At 28.0% G+C, this 25,947-nt stretch overlaps 2 protein-coding genes and 1 pseudogene across 5 annotated transcripts in view; 2 read left to right on the forward strand and 1 right to left on the reverse strand.

The window, feature by feature from the left end:
• Positions 1-17,567, forward strand: Lanb2 (laminin subunit gamma-1). Its single transcript, XM_083086401.1, has 23 exons — positions 1-432; positions 2,635-2,893; positions 3,872-4,173; positions 4,470-4,675; positions 5,107-5,210; positions 6,608-6,796; positions 7,217-7,442; positions 7,778-8,207; positions 8,359-8,716; positions 9,160-9,348; positions 9,431-9,616; positions 9,792-9,994; positions 10,488-10,703; positions 11,076-11,346; positions 11,804-11,982; positions 12,245-12,375; positions 12,603-12,713; positions 14,121-14,319; positions 14,534-14,771; positions 14,852-15,027; positions 15,254-15,436; positions 15,692-15,809; positions 16,132-17,567. Exons 1-23 carry the CDS (start codon positions 274-276, stop codon positions 16,365-16,367), a joined length of 4,869 nt encoding a protein of 1,622 aa, XP_082942527.1. The 5' UTR covers positions 1-273; the 3' UTR covers positions 16,368-17,567.
• The window catches only part of LOC145964077 (F-box only protein 21-like), a 365,010-nt pseudogene that overhangs the window by 87,281 nt on the left and 251,782 nt on the right, over positions 1-25,947 (forward strand). The gene's annotated exons all lie outside the window — the stretch shown is intronic.
• Positions 17,270-25,935, reverse strand: LOC145964042 (syntaxin-6-like). Of its 3 annotated transcripts, none has more exons than XM_083086404.1 (7): positions 25,507-25,934; positions 23,692-23,915; positions 23,134-23,228; positions 22,887-22,946; positions 21,389-21,618; positions 21,190-21,284; positions 17,270-17,359 (listed from the first exon to the last, which is right to left on the reverse strand). In XM_083086404.1, exons 1-7 carry the CDS (start codon positions 25,539-25,541, stop codon positions 17,331-17,333), a joined length of 768 nt encoding a protein of 255 aa, XP_082942530.1. In that variant the 5' UTR covers positions 25,542-25,934; the 3' UTR covers positions 17,270-17,330. The 3 variants fall into 3 exon arrangements, with proteins under 3 accessions (XP_082942530.1, XP_082942529.1, XP_082942528.1); XM_083086403.1 differs by lacking the exon at positions 17,270-17,359 and adding an exon at positions 17,759-18,154 and having other exon boundaries at positions 25,507-25,925; XM_083086402.1 differs by lacking the exon at positions 17,270-17,359 and having other exon boundaries at positions 19,027-21,284; positions 25,507-25,935.

Here is a 25,947-nt window from a genome sequence, read left to right on the forward strand (position 1 = left end):
GAGCGACGCGCCGTTACTCGTCGGTGGTCCACGGCGAAGTGAGCTCGCGCGTCGTCCAGCATCCCGATCCTCCTGGAGAAAATTACTGGGAGATGCACGATCGATAACGCGATCGTTCGACGGTCGTGGTGATCCTCGTCGATGGACGCGCTGGCTAACCTCAAAAAGATACTTTGATTCCCATTGGATTTCGTGAACGGTCGCGAGAATCGGGTTCGGTGGGTGTCCGGACAGAAAGAGAGAGAAAGAGATATATCTTTCTTCGAGGATAAGATGAGAGCGTGCGCGATATGGGGTCCTCTGTTGCTCGTGGGAAGCTGCGTCGTCCTGGCCGATCCCGAGGCCGATCCATCCGAGGAGCTATTCAATCGGTTGCAGCAACCCAAAAATCGCAATGAGGACAAGTGTTATGATGAGAACGGCAGACCGCAGGTTTCTACATTTTGTTTATATTAAAAATAAAAAGAAAAGTATTTGCAAGATTTTGTAAAAATTAACAATGATTTTGATTAAAAATAGACAAATTTTTGTAGGAGTAAATGTTGTATGATAAAGAAAAATATTGCTCTTTCTTTATTCATTAAGAGAAAATGCATTCTCTAATGGAAAAAAAACTTTGCACTAATATATATTTTTATTTTTTATATTACATTATATTTTTTATAGTATTTTACATGTTATATTTTTATATAATATGATTTTATTTTTTATTTTATATATTTTATATTATAAAATATATAATATAAAATTATGATATAAATTAAATAAAATTATCCCTAAGAGAAATACAGAAAAAGACATGCAAATATTTTTTACAATTGTATATATAACAGATATATTTTTTTAAATATGTATAAATAATTATATATATATGTAATATATATATATATATATATATATATATATATATATATAATATTATTTTTCTATATATAATTTATTATCATTACAATATAACATACATTCATTAACTTTTTATATAACATTCATTATTTTTTTAAAAATATACAGCTATCACAATTATTTCTCGAATCATATTAATTAAATCGGTATCATTTCGGTAGCTCTGGATTTTCGGAGGATGTTAAGGTTATCACGGGGTTATTCTCGAAGTTACTCGAACTTACAGATAATTATATAAATGAAATGATATAGATGGATAAAGATATCATTCTCGACTCCATACGATATATATATATATATATATATATATATATATATATATATATATATATATAATATACAGAGTGGACCCAAACGTTCCAGCCAGACTTTGAGATTTTATAGGAAATTTAATTCTGAACAAAAAGTTTCCTATAAACATGGATTGAAAAATGCTCCTTTAAAAAGCTAATGCTTAAAAATCTCTGAAATCAGTTGTAGAAATTTAAATTATCTTTCATCAAGTGTTTTCGGCTATCGACGGTAGAGCCTTTTAAAAATACTCTTTCCACCTATGGTGATTGGTTCAAATAATGCAGAAAAAATATAAAATCTTTTTAGTGGAATTATTAACTAACAAGCAAGATAAATATTAAAGAGCTAACGCCATAACTATCATAAATGAAGAGTATTTTTAAAAAGCTCTTCTATCGTTAATAGCCGACAAAACACTTTTTTGAAACTGGTTATCTCAAAGCCTATGGAACGTACTACTATCATATTAATCTCATTTGAAAGATAATTTAAATCTCTACAACTTTTGTTTCGGTACTTTTTGTGAAAAAACACATACTTTTCTTGATATTTATAAAAATGTATAAAATAACCGTGATTTTTTAGAGGTTTTTGGGCCCTACTTTTTAAAAAAGCATTTTTCGACCTTTTTTTTTATCGGAAAAAAAACTTTGTTTAGAATTAAATTTTCTACAAAACCTCAAAATCTGCTAATGTTTAGGCTTATTCCGTATAATTCGAAAAAATCCAATTTAACAGAAATTAAATTAAATCCCTTTTTACAGAAATTAAATTAAAGAGAAAAAGAAATACAGGAGAGAGCATTATTCTATAATATATCGATATAAAAAATTTTTTTTAAAACAATATATATATACAATAAAAGTTATTATATACTATGCATCGCAATATATGTACATCTTGTAATTTATTTTTTTTACTTTTATTTCATACAAATTTAATTTTAATTTTGATTTAAGTCAAATGATGGTAATAAATTTATGTCATTATATTTAAGACACTAATACAATGCTGTTTGAACATATTTATTAAAATTTAATGAAATATAAAAAATTAAATTAATTCAAATTAAAATGATAATAAATTGTTAATTTGTTTAATATGTATTCACATATGCTAGCTCAAATAAATATTCCGAATTGAACAATTAGAAAATAATATAATTTTATTTAATTAAATAATTTATTTAATTAAATAAAATTAATTTTTTGGGAAAAACCAAAATTAGTCGAAAAATTGTTAGAGCGCAAAAAGTTATATAAAAAATTTACGCAATTTAATAAATACATGTGTGTGCGCGCGCACGTAATTATTCTTCATTTCATAAAATTAATTTTTTTTTTTACATATGCATAAGTATAACTACAAAAGGAACTGTAAAATAATTCATCGCAAAATTAAATTAATCTAAAATGTTATACGTTTGACGTATTTTAGAGATGCATACCGCCGTTCGAAAACGCGGCTTTCAACGTGTTGATGGAGGCAACCAACACATGCGGCGAGGACCATCCTATCGAATTCTGCAAGCAAACGGGCGTACAGAAGAAGTCATGCGAAATTTGTCGGCGTGGCGATCACTCAGCTTCCTTCCTCACTGATCATGACAATAATGACAATGCCACTTGGTGGCAATCGGACACCATGTACGAGGGCATCGAATATCCTAATCAGGTCAATCTCACCCTTCATCTAGGTACGTTCTCGTAAGATTTGAGAGACGCTTCATAAAAGATTTTTATATTACCGAGAAACGTCCATTTATATTTGTGCTATCTTTCTCTCTCTCCTTTCCTCTCTGTTTTCATTCACACACGTGTGCATACATATTCTCTTTCTCTCTCTCTTTCATCCTATTTCGTTATCTACGAGGATGTATGCGCGATGAGATAAATCATTCAGTGTGTAGCGGATGATGGGGAAATCACAGACGACCTCTCGAAAACTTTAGAAGCGAGTTTATTCTTCTTCTGAATTGATTTAAAGTTTTAATTTAGGAGTTAGGAAAAATATTTTAATTTAAAAATGATCGGATTTTTTAATTAAATCGTAAAATTTTTCGACTTATTTTGGTTTTTTTCCAAATAAATTATTTAATTATTTAATTAAATAAAATAATATTTTTTTCTAATTATTCAATTTATAACAATATTTTTATGTGGGCTAGAATATGTGTATTCATATTAAACAATTTAGCAATTTATTATCATTTTAATTTAATTTAATTAATTTTATTTTATTTTATTTCAATTTAAAAAAATATATAGGAATTTTATTTGGATCGATTGTATATACCAATTGATTAATTCCAATTGTTTTCTTGAGAAACGCCGAAAAAAAAAAAAACGATTAAAATTTTGTAATCTGTGCGTCATATGTTTAAAGCATTCGCTTTCTTTTGCATTTTTTTCTTGTGTCTTATATATACAATTATATTATTTTACTAGTCTTAGAAAACAACTTTCTTGCAATAGAAATTTATGTGATATATTAATTTTAATGATAATTCTTAAAAATTTAATTATATTATTAATCTATTGACGCATCTATATAAAGATATATATAATATCAAAAGATTATTTTATGATAATAAATATGATAATGAATAATTAAATAAATAAATATATATATATATATATATAAAATTTGTATATATTTTATTGTGTGTATTTAGGCAAGACATTCGATATAACATATGTTAGAGTGCTATTCGAGTCACCACGGCCGGAAAGTTGGGGCATCTACAAACGGAAGAACGAGAAATCGCCGTGGGAGCCTTATCAATTTTATTCAGCAACGTGTCGAGATACATATGAGCTGCCTGAGTCTAAAGAAACCATTCGCGGTGACGATACCCGCGTACTATGCACCTCGGAATTCTCTGATATCTCCCCACTTACCAAAGGGATCGTCGCTTTTTCGACTTTGGAGGGGCGACCGTCTGCTTATTATTTCGAAACTAACCCCGAACTTCAGGTAATTAACAACAATTTAAAATACATATATATATATATTTTTTTTTTCATTTAAATTTATAAAATCTGAAAAAAAAAACTTTTTATAATTTTTAAATTAAATTATGAATTAAATTTTTTTAAATTATATTATTTCTAAATTAAAAATTTATTGGAAATTAATTTCTTCTTCTTGAGAATAAGAAATTATTTAACTGATTAAATCGAAGAATTCTTAATTTTTTCATAGTTTGTCTTTATTTATCATATTTATTGTCTAATGTGCGATATAACAGACGCGGTTCTTTTTTGTTATAGGAATGGGTGCAAGCGACAGACTTGAGGATTACTTTGGACAGGTTGAATACATTCGGTGATGAAGTTTTTGGCGACGCACAAGTGTTAAAATCTTATTACTATGCAATAGCCGATGTAGCGGTCGGTGCGAGATGCGCTTGCAACGGTCATGCCGGAGAATGTGTAAACAGTACCAGTGTTGATGGTAGAACTCGCAGAGTTTGTCGGTAATAATTTCTATCTCTTTTAACAATAATCTAATATATTTAGATTTCTTTCTTTCTTTTTATTTTTTTAAATTTTAATTATTACAAAAATTTTTACGAGATTTTTATATATCTAATGTTATGATATTATGAAATTTTGTAAGGAAATTTTATATTAATTACATTCTGTGTATAAAACAAATAGGCAATAATCAAAATTAGAATCTAAAATTAATTTAAGTAAAACTGAAATATGTTTAAATGATATTAAAGTTTATAAAATATATTTAAGTGATATTAAAGTTATTATAGTAAGTTTATAAAATATATTTAAGTGAAACTAAAATATCTTCAATACAATACTGAATATAGTAATGATTTTCACTTTCTTATTGCTATTTTTGAAATTCTGAATAACGCTAAATTACAGTTAGAAATTAAATCTTTTGCAGATGTGAGCATAATACTGCTGGTCCAGACTGCAACGAGTGCTTACCCTTTTACAATGACGCTCCTTGGGGTCGTGCCACAACAACAGATGCACATGAATGCAAACGTAAGTATTTATTAAACATTTTATAATAATCTCTATTTAAATATTTTTTATGAAAATTAATCCTAAAAGTCAATTTAAATCTTTAATATATTTCTATTTACTTGACACTATGTCTTTACATGACGTTATGTCATATTTAATTTTCATAATTAACATGTATATATATTTTAATATATCTATATTAACAAGAATAACAATCAGTATAAGGAATAGGTTTTGTACATTAATGTTTATGTATCTTGAAGATCAATATTAAATATTAATATTTAAAAAGAACGATTAAATATTAAATATTAAATATTAAATATTAATACTTAAAAAGAACTATTCAATTTTAATTTAAATCTTAGCAAGTTACGGAAGAGGATTTAAAATATGAAGCAAGTATAATATTTTATACATTAATTGTCAGTTTTCAGACGTTGTTATTGTGACTATTTAACATAATATTTATGTATTTATACATAATAGAACATTTATCAAAAATCTATATTATCAAAAATATCAAAAATATGAGAAAATAATTTTATTTTTAACTTAACACTAATACATATAGAATTTTATCTTTAATTGTTTTTTTTTCATAAAATAATTGTATATGTATATACATGTGTCAAATCTGTGCATTGTAGAATAAAATCTCTTTCGCACAACGTAGTACAATCGTAATTCAACCGAGAACATGGTGCGCGTTACAAAAACCATAAGCGCGACTGCACCTTCACCAGTATTACCAGCTTTACCTTTTACGTGCATCTCTCGCTCGAGTGGGGATGTAGAGCTTGCGGAGAAGGTGCACAGCTGCTCAATGCATGTTTGTCCGCATTCAAGGGACCACAATGAGAGATAGATTCTCGAAGAATATATCGAGGAAATGTAATCTCAAACGAGATGATCGTAACGTTTAAAGTGACAGTGACTTAAAATGCGTAATTTAAAATAATAACATATGATTCGACAATTATATATAATCAAACAATTGTGTAATTAAATATAAAAGTTATATAATCAAATAATTATAATTAATTTACACTAATAAAAGTAATAATAATAAAAGTTAAATTATAAAAACAATATATATAAAAATGAGACTGATCGTGTTATTAATGATAGCGGATTGTATATCAATAGACATGCCACGGAATGGAATACTCCCTTGGTATTCGAAATCTAGTAATTAATTTTTACATCAGATTTACATATGTTAAGAAAATATAGTTATTTATTATAAATATTATTATTTTCAACATCAATATTATTTATCATTCATGGAGCTCATTATTATTTCTCTAACTACATTAGTTGTGTTGAGAAGGCGCATTTCTTGTGTTCCTTTTTTACATTATTTTATTCCTCAGCTTTGTTTATTTATTAATCTCCTTTATCGATTCTTATAGCTTGCAACTGCAATGGATACTCGGACAGATGTTACTTCGACAAGGAACTATATAAGGCGATGGGTCACGGAGGTCATTGTTTGGATTGTCGAGCGAATCGCGATGGTGCCAATTGCGAGCGGTGTCGGGAAAATTACTATCAACGTCCCGAAGACGATTATTGCGTCGCGTGCAACTGCAACGAGATTGGTAAATATCAGGATTAATATTTATTTACTTGTAAATAAATACTCTAAAATAATACATAATATATAATGATAAACAATATATAATAAAATATCTTTATAATAGCAAAACTTATTCATCAAAATTTATTAATAGTTATATTTTGTAAATTGGAATTTACATCAAAATTTGCATACATTTGTGTTTGGAGACTTAAAATTTAAATTATATTAAGGTTTCCACCAAAACAGAAAGGTAGAAAGAGAAGATCCGTTTTATATTTATATAGCCTTTAGAATCGAGATTATAATTAAATTATAATATAATAAGCTTATATTAAAAATAAATTGTAATAAATAATGTATAAAATTCAAATTAATTCTTTTTTAAAATTTAAATTGTGTAATAATATAATAATAAATTGAAATGTATAATAAATTGCAGGTTCAAGAAGCCTGCAGTGCAATAGCGAGGGTAAATGTCAGTGTAAACCTGGCGTGACAGGGGATAAATGTGATCGTTGCGCGGCCAACTTTTACAATTTCGGCTCGCTGGGTTGTACTTCGTGCGAATGCAGCCTAGCGGGTTCAGCAGGCAACGTTCCCAACTGCGATTCTATCTCTGGAGTTTGTGTTTGCAAGGAAAACGTCGAGGGAAAACGTTGTAGAGAGTAAGTATTGTATGTTATGCTATTTAAATCAGTTTTTTTTCCCCAAAAAAATATATATATAAATTATATTTTTGGCATATATATAATATATAATATAATAATCGCGATTCTTCTTAATTAATAAAACAAATTTATTTTTATTTTTTATTTATTTTAATTTTGAAGAATTGATTTTTAATAAGAATCTATTTTTTATTTATTATTTATTATTTATTTTAATTTTGAAGAATTGATTTTTAATAAAAATTTAATTTCCTAGCCTTTATTTAAATCTGATTTGTTTGCTTCTAAAAAAAAGTCGAACATAAAATAGATCGAATTTCGAAATTTGCTAGGTGTCGACCAGGTTTCTTCAATCTAGCAGTGGACAACGAGTTCGGCTGCACCCCTTGTTTCTGCTACGGCCATTCCTCGGTCTGTCGTCCGGCGACCGGTTACTCAAAGCTATTCATCGAAAATATGTTTGTGCGAGGAAATGAGCGCTGGTCTGCATCCGTGGCTGGTAATCCGATTCCATTGCATTATGATGCATTGACTCAGACAATCTCCGTCACCGCGCTCGATCGCGACAACGTGTATTTCCTCGCGCCCGATAGATTTTTGGGAGATCAGCGAGCATCGTACAATCAAGATTTATCGTTTACACTAAGAATAGGAGAAACCGGTCCGGCTCCTACAGCTCGCGACGTAATTTTGGAAGGTGGAAACGGCGAGCAGATCACACAACCAATCTTCGGTCAGGGTAATCGCTTACCGACGGTCACGGTAAGTATTTTTTTATTGTTTTTTTATTTTCTTCTCTTTTATACGCACGTAATATACATGTTTATTTGTCAAATGTATATTTAGGCATTTCTTATAATTTCAAGGTATATACAATATAATACAAATATTAATGTAAATTTTATTTTTGCAGCCTCAGGAGTATCATTTCAGATTGCATGAGGATTCCAGCTACGGTTGGCAACCTCGATTGTCTTCTCGGGCCTTCATGTCGATTTTGTCAAACTTGACCGCCATAAAGATCCGCGGAACGTATACTCATCAGGGTCGAGGATTTTTAGACGACGTAAAATTGGAGACGGCTCATCGCGGTGCAGCCGGTGAACCAGCTGATTGGGTGGAGCACTGCCAATGTCCTCACGGCTATGTCGGTCAATTTTGTGAGTCGTGTGCACCCGGATTCCATCATGATCCGCCAAACGGTGGTCCATTTGCTCTTTGCGTTCCTTGCAACTGCAATGGCCACGCCGACATTTGCGAAGCCGAGACAGGTATTTAGATTTTATCATCTTTTCTACTTTATATTTAATTTTTATATTATTATAATTCTCGATATTTATTATCTTTATCATACAAAAGACACTTTTGAATTAATCTGATTGTAACATATAAACTAACTTATTTGATTTGCTTGTAAATATTTATATATTTTTATGATTAAATAATTTCTAAAGTCAGAGAAATTGATAAAGCATGATAGTTTTATTTAGTCCATTACAATTTGCTAAATTTAAATAAACTGTGCTTAATTGCGTGAACTATAGTTATAGCTTCATAATAATTTCTACAATGTATTCTATAATAATAAGGGTAATATTTATCAAATATTATATTTATATTTAATATGAATAATATTTATATTTAATATGAATAATATGAATATTTAATATGAATAATTTATATTTAATAAAATATTTTTTATACATTTTTTTAGGACAATGCATCTGTCAGCATAATACTGCAGGCAGTAATTGTGAATTATGTAGTAGGGGATATTATGGTTATCCATTAAAAGGAACTCCAGATGATTGTAAACCATGTCCTTGTCCCGATAATGGACCTTGCATTCTTCTCGGCAACAATCCTGATCCTATCTGCTCAGAATGTCCTATTGGTAGAACTGGTAAGTGTTTATATCATTTTATATGTATTCGATTAACTTTCCTTTATAAATTTATTAAAAATATTTGTTTTCTTCCTTGTAGGACCTAGATGTGAAACATGCTCTGATGGTTATTATGGGAATCCTGAAAGAGGTCTGGCTTGTCGTCCTTGCGATTGCAATAACAATATCGACTTAAATGCAGTTAGAAATTGTAATCACGAAACGGGAGAATGTCTCAAGTGTGTCAACAACACAGCAGGCTTCCATTGTGAAGAATGCTTATCTGGTAAGTAAATCTAAAAATATATATAGTATAAAAGATATTAAAGAGAAAGAGAGATATCTGTCATATAAAAAATATTCTAAAGATTATATTTATTATAAATAAGGAGATTAAAAAGAAAAAAAATATAATTGTTATTATTTTACATTATTATTAATTAGATATTTATTTATGTCAGGATATTATGGAGATGCATTATCGGATCGCAAGGAAGATGGATGTAAATTATGTCAATGTTATCCACCGGGAACTTTGGAACTTGACGATGGAAGAATTGTGCCTTGCGATCAATTGACAGGACATTGTGCTTGCAAGCCACATGTCGTAGGTCGTAATTGTGACAAGTGCGAGGAAGGTTACTATCATATCATGAGCGGAGAGGTAAAGTCTATTAAATTAGTAGAATAATTATTTTTGAATGAAATGAGCGATATTAAATTCATTGTTATTTTGAAACTGTATTTTATATTAATTTCTATTTAATTATTCTCATTTATGGAATGTATATAACACCCAAGAGAATTTCTAAGGTTAATATATGTATTGTTATAAATATATGAAATATTAAAGTCTCGTTATATTGCAAATTTACTTAACACTTTTGTTTCTGCAATAATTGAATATATAACAGTATTATCATTGCAATAATTGAATATGCAATAATATTATCATGTTAAATAATATTAAGTTACTGAATTTATTAAATAACTGAAATTAAATAATACTTTTATTAAGATATATATATATATATATATATATATATATATATATACTTCATAAATAAAATATAAAATATTTCATTTATCTTTTTTATTAAAATATTTTCAAATTGTACACATGAAGAAAATTATTTTATTATATCTTTATTTTACAGGGTTGCACAGCTTGTAATTGTGATCTTGAAGGTTCTTATAATCGAACCTGTAATCCAATAACGGGTCAATGCCAATGCCGACCCGGAGTCACAGGTCAACATTGCGATGCTTGCGAACCATATCAGTACGGATTTAGTCGTGAAGGCTGTAAATCTTGCGATTGTGACAGCATTGGTTCCCAGGATCTACAGTGCGATGCAAATGGACAATGTCCTGTAAGTCTATAAATCTATTTATATCTATCTATATATTTCTAAAACTGGATTAATATATTGTATAAATAAATTGTGCAATGCAATGATTATGTATGATTATATTATATATATATATGATAAATAAGATTTATATTTTTAGACTACATTTTTCTTACTTGCTACAAATACAATAAAACTAAGAAAAGAAATTTTTAAAGAAATTAGAAAAATTTAAAAATTATGTGAAATTATATCTTTTTAATCCTCATTTATCATTGATTCTCGGCAGAATGTAGATTTTTAGAAATATGTTTTCTCTCTATTATTTTTTATTAGTTGTTTCAATAAAATTGTTTTTTTTATTATTATAATATTTTTGACTATGATTGATAGTGTTTGACGAACGTTGAGGGCAGACGTTGCGATCGTTGTAAAGAGAACAAGCACAATCGTCAGCACGGCTGCATTGATTGTCCCGATTGTTATAATCTTGTACAATCGGCAGTCAATGATCACCGACGACGATTAGCTGAACTCGAGGATACCCTCAATAAGATCAATAGCAGTCCTACTGTTATCAAGGATTCGGACTTCGAAAAAGAGCTCAAAAATGTCCAGGATAGAGTAAAAGCATTATTAACTAGTGCCAAGGAAGGATCTAATAGTAAATATAATTATTATTTTTATTATCTAAATATCGGCATCTAAAACTATTTGAATATTAACTGAATATAACTATTTGAAAATTAATTATTATAGAAAATATAAATTAAGGAAAATATAACAATTAATAATTAAACAAGAATAATTTAATAAATATAATAATATTATATAAGTATTAAATAATTATAATACTTAAATAAATAATTATAATTATAATACTGAGATAATTAATTAAAGAAATTTTTATTAGAAATGATATCAAATAAATTTATTAGAATATTATTACTAATTTTAATGATTAATAGTATATCGCGTTAAAAAAACCTATTTATTATATAATAATTATTTATTACATCATAAAAATATTATGAAGATTTAATATTTTTTTTATATTTTGTATTTTTTTTATTATTTTTTAGTTATATTATCGTAAACATAAAAACTGATATCTTTTTCAGTCGAGAATAAAACGTTGGCGGAGCAGCTGGACGAGCTTCGTGAACAATTAAATACAATTGACAAGATCTATCAGACCGTGGATGTGACAGCAAGTGATGCGCGTGATATAACAGAAGAAGGTTTGACGAATATGGATGAGGCGGAAAAGGTTTTGGATATAATCTTCGACCAATTAAAGGTAAATAAAACTTTGTTTCTATTATTTATAGTGACTAAATAGAAATCGATATTATATATTGATATGGAATATTTTAAAAATTTCTCAAAAATTACATGTTAATATGAATTGTAAAACTTTTTAAATATATCTATTCTATTCTTTCCTTCTTCTTTACTATATAAAAAAGTATGGAATTTTTAAAACAATTTTATAAATAATTGCATATTAATTATTAAATTAAAGGATATATATATATGTGTAATTTTATAATAAATATTAGGAAGCGGAAAATTACTTGGCTACGGATGGAGCTAATGCTTTGGCTGCAGCGAAATTGCGTGCCGAACAAGTCGGCCAGCAAAATCAGCAAATGACATCTATTGCACAGGAAGCTCGTGTACTTGCTGAGGTGTATGTATTTTATATAAATTTGTAATCTATTATATATATATAAAATAATTAAATTCTGAGGACTTTTCTTTAAAGTTAGAAAGATAAAAAAAGTCTATCAAATTATCATTAAACAAATTTCTTTAAACTATGTGCATATAATTTTAATTTTTGATGATTATAGTGTAATATAGTTGTAGTATAGATCATTATTTTTTTAATATTATGAGAGTGTATCATTTTTTTAGTAATACCAATGAAGCCAAAAAACTCCATATGCTAGCGGAACAAGCGCGAAATACGACATTAGAGGCTTACAATCTTGCAAAGCAAACAATATCAAAATATTCTAATATAACGTAAGTAATATTTTCTTCTTTCTCTTGATTTTCTTAATTATATTAATTCACACGTGATATGTATTTAATATATAATGTGCATATAATTAATAATTTCATGCATTTAATCAGAGTTGGGAAAGTTACTTTATAAAAGTAATTAGTTACAGTTACAGTTTTTTTAGTAAAAAATGTAATTAGTTACAGTTACAAGTTACCGATTCTGAAAAGTAACGCGTTACAGTTACAGTTACTTAAAAAGTAACGAGTCGTTACTTTGTAGTTACTTTCTTGGAATGGAAATAAAAATATTAAATCTGCACGCAGTAATAAAAATTTAATGACAATCTTATAAGGTATTAATTTAATTCTTGCAAATTATAGGGAATTTTAGAATGGCATTCACTTTAAAGAGAGAAATATATATTTTATTTTAATTTAAAAACAGCTGAATAAAAACAAAAATTTTTATTTAATGTAAAAGAAAACTTATAAAAAATATAATTTTATTGCATCGCTCTTATAATTTCATTATTTTAAGATAGATAGTATATGTATATAATTAATCTTTACTTTTTTACTATATTTTTTATATATGTGTATATATATACATCACGAATAATCCAAATTACAAATATTTATTACTATATTTTTTTAGTTAGTTTTTTTAATATTTATAACATACATGAAATACTCTACATATTTATAATGATTAATACATATATAACACATTGGGAGCATATGCATTGGATCATAAAGTATCGATAAAAGCGTTTATGCGCAAGTGCAAGGCGGTCCAATACGATTTGCAAAGATTTAAAAAATACATATATATATATATATATATTTTAAATCTTTACATATTATATATTTTATATCTATTATATATTTTATATCTTTATATATTATATATTTTATATCTTTATATATATATATATATATATATATATATATATATATATATATATATATATATAAAGTAACTATTAAAGTAATTATTAAATTAGTTACTAGTTACCGAAAATATGTAACTGAGTTAAGTTACAGTTACAAATTGAAAAAAAAGGAACGAGTTAAGTTAGAGTTACCGAAAAAAAGTAACTATAACTGTAACTTCGTTACAAGTAACGAGTTACTTCCCAACCCTGCATTTAATCAATTAATTTAATTAATTAATAATCTAATTGGAAAAATAATTAATAATTTAATTTTTATCTTCCACATCTTAATTTATCTTAATTTAATCTTCAACATATAATTCTGTTATTTTAATATGTAATTTAATAGATAATTTCTTTCATTTCTCTCTATTCTAAATAATTCTTTTATTTTTCTCTCTTCTGTAGTAATATTATTATATAATATTCGTAACCTTTTATAAACACGCGATGTCCTATGTGCATTGAAAAACAAAATGATCTTGTACAGGGATGAAATTAGAGATTTGGAAAATAAATTGGCACAACTGGAGGATCGTATGGACGAAGTGAGGAATCTGACTGCTATCGCAGCTGCTAAATCTTCTGCTGTCTCGCAGGAAGCATTAGATTTACTAATTCTTGATTTAACACTTCCTACAGTCGATCTCGAGCAATTACGACAACAAGTAGAAACTGTCAGTAATGAGGTAATTACAATATTATAAATAAATAGATAGAATACAATATTATAAATAAATAGATGTTAAAATATTTTAATTATATATAAAATTCTCTCTCTCTCTCCCCTTCCCTCCTTCTCTCTCTCTCTCTCTCTGTGTGTGTGTGTGTGCGCGCGCGTGTGTGTACACATACATAGATATGTTAATATAAGATTTAACTAATGTATATGTTTCTGTCAAGGGTTTAAGGATAAAAGAGCAGGCACAACTATTACTGGAACAGAATGAAAATTTTATTAAAGAAATGTCCGAAAAAGTTAAAAATAGCGAAGAACTTTTAGATCGAGCCCAAGATCAACAAGCTGCAACGGCCGAGCTCTTAGCAGAGTTAGACGAAGCCAACGAAACGGCAAATGATGCCGTTAAACGTGGCGATCAGACTCTGAAAGAAGCTCAGGAAACCTTAAAGAAATTAGGAGGTATGATTCATGGAAAAAACCTTCACACAAAATTGTTAAAAAAAATTCTTTATTTTAATTTCTATTCTATTTGGTTTTAGAATTTGATGCTGAGGTGCAACGCGAACGTATTAAAGCTCAGGATGCTTTGCAGGATATTGATGATATTGAAAAATTGATTGATACTGCTAGTATGCAAGCTAAAGAAGTGGAGAGAGTATTAAACGGATCAGAGGGTAACGCTAAAAGCGCACGCGAAATAGCACAAAATGCTCAGGCAAGAGAGATTATTCAAACCTATTATTAGAAAAAATTTTTTAATTATAATTTATCTTTATTGCAAAAATTAAAGCGATGCCATTTTTTTTATTTCATCTTTTGCGATTTATTTTCTGACAATTATATATATGTATATATATATATATATATTTTTTTTTAATTACCTTAATTACCTTCATTATGTATAAATAATTTCTATCATTATCTATTACTTGTTATTCCAGACTTATGCAGATAAAGCAAGCGCTAATGCGAATAACATTCGAATGGAGGCAAATAAGACAAAAATTGCAGTTCTACGGCTTGGAAACGAAGCCGAGAAGCTACATCTCAGAGTTGATACCACAGATTCGATAATGAAGCAATATGAGATCCAAATGACTAAGGATGCCAATGTCACCGCTGAGGTAAGAATTTAATTAAATACTAATGATATATCGAAGATAAGCAATTAATAGATAATTAATAAATGTTTTAAATGTTAAAACAAAAATTACAAGGAATACATTGAATTAAGTAAATAAAATTTTTTAAAGAAAAAAATATTTCCTAAAATGAAACAAATAGACGTTCATAACACACTGAGCTATCTTTTTCTTATTCGGATATCTTTTATCTAAAACGGATGTAAATCACACAATATCTAATATTCTTATTTTTAGGCGAACCATAAAGTGGGTCAAGCAAAAACCAATGTTACTCTCGCGTCGCAACAAGTTGACAAGGCCTTATCTGATGTAGCCTCAATTATTAGAGAACTCGAGAATTTACCAGAAATTGGTAAATTTTTTTTTGTTCCTATCTCGCTTTTTGAATTTTTAAATTTTAAATTCATTTATTTCTAGAAAAAAATCTATTTTTAAATTTTATGTACATATACATAATATTGGCTCATTACATATTTCATTTAACTTATTTATGTGTATATGTTTGTTTGCAACATGTGGAATATGTGTTAAAACGATTTCTGAACGATTAATCTAGAAAAAGAAAAAAAATTGAAACATTCTAAGAAACTCACATTTTCTATACTTTTGGATCTTAAATAATTTTAATTTGTATATTCTGTGATTTCTGTATATGAATTTTAATTTTAATTTAGATGACGTCGATTTGAATCGCCTAGAAGAACGCCTAGTCGCTGCCGAGACAGAAATTAAAGCCGCAAATTTAGATCAACGGATCCGTGCCTTGACAGAAGCAAAAAATCTGCAGACACAATGGGTTAAAAATTATGAAGATGAAGTTAGCAGACTGCGAATCGAAGTAGAAAACATCGATGATATTCGAAAGGCTTTACCAACTGATTGTTATCAGCGTGTTCGTCTAGAGCCTTGAAATTAATCTTTTTACACCGTATCACACATTTTTGCGTAAGTTTTTAAAAATATATTAAGTCATATAAAACATTTTTTAAATCCTGTGTATTTTTAGTATTAAGAATCAAAAATCTTTAGCTAGATCGTTAAAAGTCATTTCTTTTTTGTTTAGAAAGGATATTATTAGGATTTTATGACTCCATAAAAAATTATTTGTAAAAATATCACAGATTCTTGAATCTTCAGCAACAAGTTCTTTAAGTAATCTCAATTTTAAATACTCGATGATAATTAATATAGATTCTTATAAAGATTTTTGTAAAAGAATCTTATAAAGATTTTTGTAAAAGAATATTATTAGAAAACTTTTCAAAAATTGTTTAATATACTTATATTTTCATATATTTCGAATAGATTTCTGTTTTTTATAATTTGAAATTGTAGTCTTTTGATCTACTTAAATCATCTACTTAATAATTAAAAAGCATTTTACATATTAGCCTAGACAAATTTTGTGCATAACTATACATGCACATAATGGCAATAATAAATGCGTTTTATACCAAAGATTTTTTATATTATATACATTGGGACTTATATCGTCATTTATCGTTCGATTAGCATATGTTGTATTTGTTATAATTGATTACTTTATCATGTATAAATATGTATATAGATCTGTATACATTTATAACACATAACTGCCATGTTACATTATCTAGGATGATCTAGAATTTAAGAGACCAATGTCAGGTGCATATGTCAATTTTAAGTGTTCTTTGGGTTTTTTGAAAGTAATAAAATATTTTAGAATAGAAAATATTCATGAATATAACAAAAATAATTTAAAAAATGTATAAAATAATGAGGAAATTACAAATAAGAAAATTATTAACCAATTTGAGAAATAATGAAGGAAAATGAAATTAAAATATATTTTTATTAAAAGGCTAAAATAATAGGAAATTCCATTTTCTCTATATCACTCGTTGAAAAATGCTGAATGATATGCTGAAAATATATTTACATGATTATTAAAATTATATCATTTTTTATAACACTTTTTATTATCAACTATTATCCATAGCTAAATTTTGAGATTCATAATCAAATTAGCTGGTGACAATCATAATTTTGCATATGGACAATATAGTTAAGATAAAAGAGCATTTTTATATGAATTTTGAATGTTGTAAACTGTATCATTTGAAGGCAATAAATATCTTAAAAACATAGTAGTAGTTAAAAATATTATCTCATTTGTTATATATTATACATAGGAACAGTGTTATAAAATATTTTTTTGTTGCTATGAGTAATTTCATGAAATTATTGCATATTCTCATATTGCAAAAATAAAAAAGATGTCTATGATTGGAGACTTTTTAAAGGGAAGAAACAATTGTAATATATTACAAAACATATAACACACATTTATTGCACATAATAAATGATAATGATAAAAAATTAGCAATCAAAAATTTTATATAAGATCATTATTAGTAAATCTGCATCTACTATTGATGTGAGAGATATTTAAAAAGAGGCCGTCATAGAATTATTTTATAATTAACTGTTTATTTTTTTATTCATAAAATCTCACCATATTAATAATATTTAAATATGTCAAACGGGACTTAGATTACATTTAAAGCTAAAGAGGATCTGGTATATTCTTATCGTGTAAAGGAAGAGAAGAGAGAAGAAGCTGGAAAAGGCGGGAGATGATTCATTTAATTATGAATAAAATTATTAAAAACACCAATATAGCAGTCAACACTCCAATGGCTACCCATTGTCTCCGATCTAAAACAAACGGAAAGTAACATCACATGCATCACTCGTGATTCTTTACGATATTAATGTCATTTACGAAATCAGGTTATGGATTTATAAAAATGTTCATATTAGAATTAATGATAATTAACCTGGTAATATAAAAATACATTGTGATGCTGGAATTCTTAATATTTATATTATTCTTAATACTTATTTATTTCGAAATTGTTTATGAAGCAGAAAATATTCTTTGTTTATTTAACATTAAAAGCACGACATAATTATACAAATAAAATTAAAATTATCCAAAATCTATAATATACAGAGAACATATCATTACCAATCATAACTTATACAATTACTCATAAAAATTATTGATCAAATGTATTAAAAATTTTTAAATCTTCTTAAAAATATAATTGTATATAAATATAGTGTTTCATTTTAAATTATACGTGCGATTACTAATGATGACATTGAACAATTTTTCAGGCAAAAATTGAATAATTTTGAGCAGGACATGGTCTGATGTCAAATTTTTTTAGATAATGTAAAGAAAACATCAAAATCAACTGTTTTGAAAAATTATATATTTGTGAATATATTAATTTATATATTTTCACTGTGAAGAAATACTATGTTGTTTATTAATATTTGTTTTTATAATTTTTTTATATTTGTATCGAGAAACCATTAATTAAACAGATATTTTTATTTTAATGTTGTAGAATAGATAAATTCTGATAGACTAAAATTTTTTAAATATTTTAGAATTATGTGTATAAAATAATTTTAAAAACATTTGATTAATTTTATGAGTAACCGTAGATATAATTTTAAATAAAAAATAGCGAGGAAATAGGAGTATTTATAATTATTTTCAGTTCACAATACACAAATTGGTTCTCATATTTTATTCACTGTATTCTATTCTTTCTTTTTTCACACAATTGGTCGTCGGCGAGAGAAAGAAATAACAATAAAACTACATTTTTAATTACATTTACAATCTACGCTCTTCTCGATTCACACAGATATATTCCTTAACTTTGTCAAGCGATCTGTCTTTCTTTAATGAAGAAATTCAATTTTTTAATTTGATTTCTTCACAATTCCTGAATTTAATTCTTCAATGCTTGAATTTCCAAATTATGTATAAAGACTTAAATCCTTAAATCATATTAGATATCTGGTTTTATATACTCGTCGATTTTTCAATCCTAAGATTCTAAAACTTTTTGCTTTATAAATTTTTGAATTTTCTCATTTCTTTGCTTTTTAGATAAATATAAGAATTATAATCTTTAAAATCAGTTTTCAAATATCTAAATCTGTCTTTAATATGTCATTTAGCTTTTTTTTTAAATTCTTAAGTTCTTTTTATGTTTTTCTCATATTATGTTCTTAAATCTTTTTATTTTTCATACATCATTTATTTATTAATCTATTTTTTCAATTTTTTCCAAAAAGAATTAAATATATGCAACTTTTAGAATGATCTATACATTCTTTCAGTACTTAAAAATTATATTCAACAACTGCACTATATTTTGTAATATATGATTTTACTAAGAATATTCCTTCAGGAATATGTCTAACTGGTCCGTCCTGATTTCGACACTATACTCGCGATTTCTGAACAAGACTCGATATTCTTTCGTAATTATAACAAACTACATAATCTCTGATGTAGCAGCCATTAAACTTAACTAATTAGATTTTTATTTTCTCCTTTTCTAAAAAGAGTTTGCAGATATAATATATTCATTATATTTATCAATTCTACACTCTAAAATATTACTCGTTTGCATCTAATTAAAGAATCTTAATTTTTCCTTATTTTCATCTTTATTTTATTCTTAATCTTTATTTTATTTCTACTTATAATTAGTGCTAATCATAATTAGTGAGGGATAACAAAAATGCAAAATGTGATTAACACATCACTATACATTAGAACAGAAAATAATAATAGTTAATAATGGTTTAAAACGTTTAGGTTTAGGTTAGATAAATTATTTTTTATTAGTAACAATTATTTATAAGATTAGTTAATTATTTACTAAATTTCTGTCTAAGTTATTTTTAAATATTATAACTAAAGAGGCAAGTTAAATTAGTTTTAATTATTAAAAATAATATGTACATAATTATATGTACATATAATTACATATTAATTATTAACTAGCCAATTATTTTCTAAAAGTCATTTTAAATTGTTTCTAATAAATTGTAAACAAAATTTGAAAGAAAAAAAGAAAATTATTAAATTATTTTTTAATATTAAAGTATTTCAGTAAATAATATAATTATGTAATATATTGATAATATAAAGTATAATTAATAGTATAATTATTAATGCAGTTGATAAATTATATATATATAAAATTTCTTTTTAAAAATAATTTAGGCATAATTTAATAAATAATTATCTAGGACAAAGATTCTAGTCCAGATTATACAACAACTAATTCTTTGTGATAATATATTACATATAATATGTAGGCTGTATTTGCAATATCATCCTTTGTCTTTAGCATACAATAGAATTTTTAAAGAAATTTAAAACTGATATATATTTTATAATTTAATAGATCTTTGTAACTTTAAATTTCTAAACATTCCTAATTGTGATTAATATGCAAGATAAACTTGTCTTAAATTTGTAGATCAAAGTGTACTCTTTTGAGATTTTAAACAATCACTCTCTGTAGCTAAATAATTTTACAAAGGACAATTGAATTGTTAAAGAACAATTCAATGGCATCAATAAAAAGTATTGTAATTATAAAACTAATTTTTCAAGAAAATTATTTTTTATTTGTACTTTCTTAAAATATGCTAATGAAATATTTAATTAAAAAAATTGTAATTACAATATTTCTCATTGATGCCTTTGGGTTATCTAAAAATGCATAACAATTAATTATTAGAACATAGGAAACAATTGGTAATTGTGGTAGATAAAGAGGAGAGAGAGGAGGGCTTGTTATCAGAGATGAGATCGGTGACACTGGATGTCACTGGGGTAGTGGGAGCAGGAATGTAATTGTTATAGTTACCATTACTCATGTGCAGCACTTTGGCCATCTTTTTCATGGTAGCATCCAGTTTAGAATCTGTCGTTTCCAGTTCATTCCCAAATTCATCCAACATCCTACAAAAAATGTATCTTGAAATCTCATAATATAATAAAGACATAATGAACAAAAGAAAGATATGATACAGATAATGGAAAAAAAATGAGAAAATTTTATTTACACAGCTTGCTCATCTAGTTCACTGTTGATTTGTCTAGACACTGTTTTTAATGTGCCAACTGTTTCCCCAATCATGTCTAATTGTTCGTCCTGTTGCATTATCATGGTGTTCTGTTGTAATGTGTCACTTAGGAATTGCCTATTTGGACTATCAATTTCATTTTCTAACTTGCTGTATTTAGTGGTGCCATGATTGGTTGGTACTCGCGCCGGGCTGTTGTCCAGAAGCGGCTGAACATATATAAATACAAATTATTGTAGATATATAACATATGATTAATGTTATGGAAATAATAAATTATATTTATTATTTAATATTATTATATTTATTTGTTTATTTGAATATAAAATATATATTTAACACACATCTAGAGATATAATAATTAAAAATTAAATAAAAGACTTGATAATTGTTCAGATATTAATAAAATACAAATAAAAATATAGAAAAAAATAAAATAATAAAAAAACAGATAAGTGATTCAATCAAAATTCATACAATTTATCATTCATTTTAAATATAACATGTAAGATATAAAAATTTTCGAGAACTTCTAGATAAGTAATCGTCTCTTAGATAGACGTTAGAGAGAATATATAATTTAGTTTCATGTTTCACAAGGAAAAATTTTTGAATACCGTGTATACCATTGTCGTTTGCGAGAACCGATCAATAGATCTGTCAATTTTACAACGTGTGAATTGTCAAAATAACACCAATTAAGATCGACATGCTAAATCACGACTTTCAGGTTAGAGATCACCGAATGAACTGAAATGTCATAGACCAATCGCGGAGTGAGATCGTTCAATAATGAGTGGACGAGCTACCGATAGATGTCACTGTCCTCGCCGCACAAAGCAGAGGGAAATTACAAATTGTATTTGCTTATAAACAATTTATAAATTTTGCTTTAATTTATAATAAAAATAATTAGATATACTGTGTATATATTTGTAATATATAAAGGAGTAAGTATGAATAAAAGGAGAAGAAAAATAAAAATGTAAATAAATAATATAAATAAAATATAATAAATGCTTTAAAAATGTAAATTTAAATACAATTTTAAATTTGAAGTTTTCTGCAGCACATTTCAAGTATTTTCCTAATGTAAAACAAGACAAGCAAATGTTGATATAATAAAAAGAAAAGCATATATTTTATATTCATTTTTCTCATAATTATTAATTAAGATTATTTTCTTAAATCCTTACTAAAAAATTCATACAAAATTATGAAATTGTTTAAGTATGCTTTTTCTTTTTTTCGCGTTGTTCATCTTTTATCTCCCCTTTTTATTTGTTTTTATTCTCTTACTTATTTTTGCTTATCTCACGTTTTCTTTTATTACTATGTATATATTGTATAACTTAATACTTTTTAGCATGCCGTAAAATATATAATATAATATATTATAATATAAATATATTGTAAATATATAACATAAATATTATAATATAATAAAGTATTTAATTAAAATATGATTTATACAAACCTGTCTAGCTGTATTGTCACGATCCCGACTTCTGCTCAAGTTCAATTTGTCCTTCATGATCTGTGGAATATTTAATAAATGAATAGTGTATATCAAAAGTTGGCGTTAATTTTGCGAATAACAATATTTTTATAAATGTATCTCACGAGAAGCAATTGTTTTTAAATTAAAGACAGCAAATGATGGTGAAATAATCAGTGATTATAACGCATTGTTATTTTATAATAAATTATTCACAATTAATTACCTTAACTTCTTCTCGTGCTTGCTCGATGAAACTGCGTTGAACGGTCAACTCCTTGTTATCGATCTTGAATTTTGTCGGATTTTTCTCAACGATACGTATGTACGAGTTAAGGACAATGCAGGTAGTTCAAATTAAAAACCATTTCAATTCCATAAAAAAAATTTGATACAATTTTCTTCAAATTCATATTTCTATTCAATTCAAATTTTAATTTTAAATCCTCATATAATTTTAAATCCATCAAATTCAAATTTTCACACAATTTCAAATTTAAAATTCAACTACAGGATCAAGTTTAGACAGAATATGTGTACATTCAGCATGATTAATCATATTGATTAATCACGTTGATTAATATGATTAACAATATCGTCTCGTTGCCAACAACTGTATTATCGCATTAATACAATTATACTATGATATATTATACAATTGCACTATTTATTCAACAATTGTTGGCGACGCGATCTCGCAGAGACAATTGACTGTCTGCTTCAACCGAGTAGAAATTCATGCGGAATTTGATTGTAATTCTTCGGATTGAGGGGAAAAGGATATAGATAGTGTCCTCGAGGTCGTCGAGGTCCCACTCGATGGAACGCAGGGCCTTTCGCAGCTCGGTGGTGGTCCAGTCGAGCTCGTCCGTTCGCGAGATCGGCGGTGCCGTGGCCGAGCCGCTCATCGGGGCACCGCCGCCGATCGGCGACGTGATCCCGGCATCCTGCAGCTCGCTCCAACGGCCGTACAAGCCGCGGTTCTTGTTCAACGCCTTGCACACCTCGCTGAAACACGACAAGCCATGTCGAGCGCGCGAGCCAATTAAGTCGCAATACTTATCTAGACAAAGTCGCAGAGACGTTCGCCTGGTGATCAATCAATATGACACCTCCAATCTCGGGGGATACACGTGGCAGCTCGGAAATTTACGTTCACGCTCGATCTTAAGTCGTAAATAGGAGAATTTCAGAATTTATGTATTTTTTTTTTTTGAAATTAATAATTTAAATTTTCAAATTCGAAGTTACATATTTTCAAATTTAAAATCAACCCCAGATTCGTATATTTTGACGTTAGACATGATTCGTCTCTACAGATATATATTTTTATGCTTATAAAATAATTTCTATTTTTTTTTTTAGATATAATCACGACTCTCTGTACTAAAATTATTAGGTAATTACATTTCGTAATTAATTTCTCTTTCTCTTTTGTTTAGAGAAAATATTTTTTCTCGTGTAATTTTCCGTGTCTTTTTGAATTCAAAATGTCGTATCACGCATCGATGTAATTATATGTAATAATGTAATTATTAAATGATGATATCTCTCTGTTAATCCTATGTAATAATATCATAATCGTACTGTTATCAATTAGCTGGCGAGTATTTCGCATTAAATCTCTACAAAAGAGGTTATGTTCTCTTAGATATCGCGCATGTTCGAAAATTGTTTAGAAAACGACCATATGTTTTTCGTATATTTTACATCGAAATACATGAGAAGAAAATAAGAAATGTTTGATATTAATAATATAAAATTATTTACATCAATTTGTTAAAAAAAAAAAAAACGAACAATATAATTTTGACTTTTTAAAAACCGTATGACTTTGAAAGAAAATTCTTATCATAAAATTCATCCCCTTTAAAAGAATTTCTCCTTAGATTCCTTCTTTGAATACATATTCTAATGTCTCGAAAATATAATAGAGATATTCAAAAAACAATATGCTCCATACAAAACGAATCGTTAAATTATATTTAATAATTAAAGAAAATTATTTCACGAATTTACAATATACGTCGATTTATAACTCGATCCTAAATATTTACAGTCTTCAAATAAGAGTCTCCGACTTAAGGCTCGCAAATCATTCATTTCATTAAAATTCAAATCTGTCAAAGACGCAACATCGTGCAACATTCATCCTACAAAGCCCATGCACCTCGCTCTGTCAAACGGCGACGAGCATCGCTCTTATTGAAGCGATGTGTCAACTCGAGATAACGCGCGCTTCGAGATACGCTGTTCTTAAAAAAAAAGGCGATAAAACGTTTGAGCAATCGGTCATCGCATCATCAGCTTAATTCGCGATATCGCACCTCTTATCGGCCGCGCATGTTATCAGCATGTTTGCAAACGTTCCTGTCATACGCGCTCTCTCGCTCCCCTGTCATCCCTCCTCCTCCCCCCCTGCGGGGAAAAATCCCCATGACAATCCCCATGATACGCACGAGATCTACGCTCGAATCACCGTCCTCTTTTTTATTCCTTCTCCCTTTCGGGCTCGAGACGCGCACGGATGTCATGCATACGTGCATACGTATGCGTCGATCGCGCGAGGAAAATCGATTTCTCGCCCGCGATTACTCACTCTTTGACGACAAAGAACGGGTTCTCCAGCGTCATTCCTCCTCGTCTCTTTGAATTTAAAGCCTGGGCCGCGGCCTGTCTCGCCGCGACGGTCGCGCGGCACCCTCGGTGAAAGCGCGATCGCGCCCCGGCCGCGCGCTCATCGGTGGGATGAGATTCCGGAGGCTGCTTTAGGTACGGTGCGCCCGTTGGCGGGTGATAAAGAGCCCGCCCCCTTATATCCCTGTCCCTTGTCCGGAGGCGGCGAGGGGAGGATAGAAAAAAGTGCGGACGTGAATCGCGAATCGCGCGAGTCAGCGACGAGTTATCGGCACCCGCGTCACTCGCGGCTGGCTGTCGGTCGTCGTGTAACGTCTGCTCCGGCTCCGGCGTCGCTCGCCACTATTTATTCGATTTTCAGGGTCGCGCGCGCCCCGGCGCGGCGCGCCGCGACGCCACGCGG

The sequence above is a fragment of the Camponotus vicinus genome, unplaced genomic scaffold, assembly GCF_025532165.1.
Source record: "Camponotus vicinus isolate PSW18456_S1 unplaced genomic scaffold, iyCamVici1.0 SCAF_13, whole genome shotgun sequence".
Lineage (NCBI taxonomy): Eukaryota > Metazoa > Arthropoda > Insecta > Hymenoptera > Formicidae > Camponotus > Camponotus vicinus.

Bases quoted from the DNA above. Each gene is read 5' to 3' on its own strand.
- LOC145964042 (XM_083086402.1), bottom strand. From the start codon at position 25,541: ATGACGCTGGAGAACCCGTTCTTTGTCGTCAAAGA. The intron at 21,619-22,886 runs GTTTGTATAAAT...ATATATGTTCAG, and splicing joins GTGACAATACAGCTAGACAG to CCGCTTCTGGACAACAGCCC. The intron at 21,285-21,388 runs GTAAATAAAATT...CATTTTTTGTAG, and splicing joins GAACTAGATGAGCAAGCTGT to GATGTTGGATGAATTTGGGA.
- Lanb2 (XM_083086401.1), top strand. From the start codon at position 274: ATGAGAGCGTGCGCGATATGGGGTCCTCTGTTGCTCGTGGGAAGCTGC. The intron at 8,717-9,159 runs GTATTTAGATTT...ACATTTTTTTAG, and splicing joins CATTTGCGAAGCCGAGACAG to GACAATGCATCTGTCAGCAT. The intron at 9,617-9,791 runs GTAAGTAAATCT...TATTTATGTCAG, and splicing joins TTGTGAAGAATGCTTATCTG to GATATTATGGAGATGCATTA.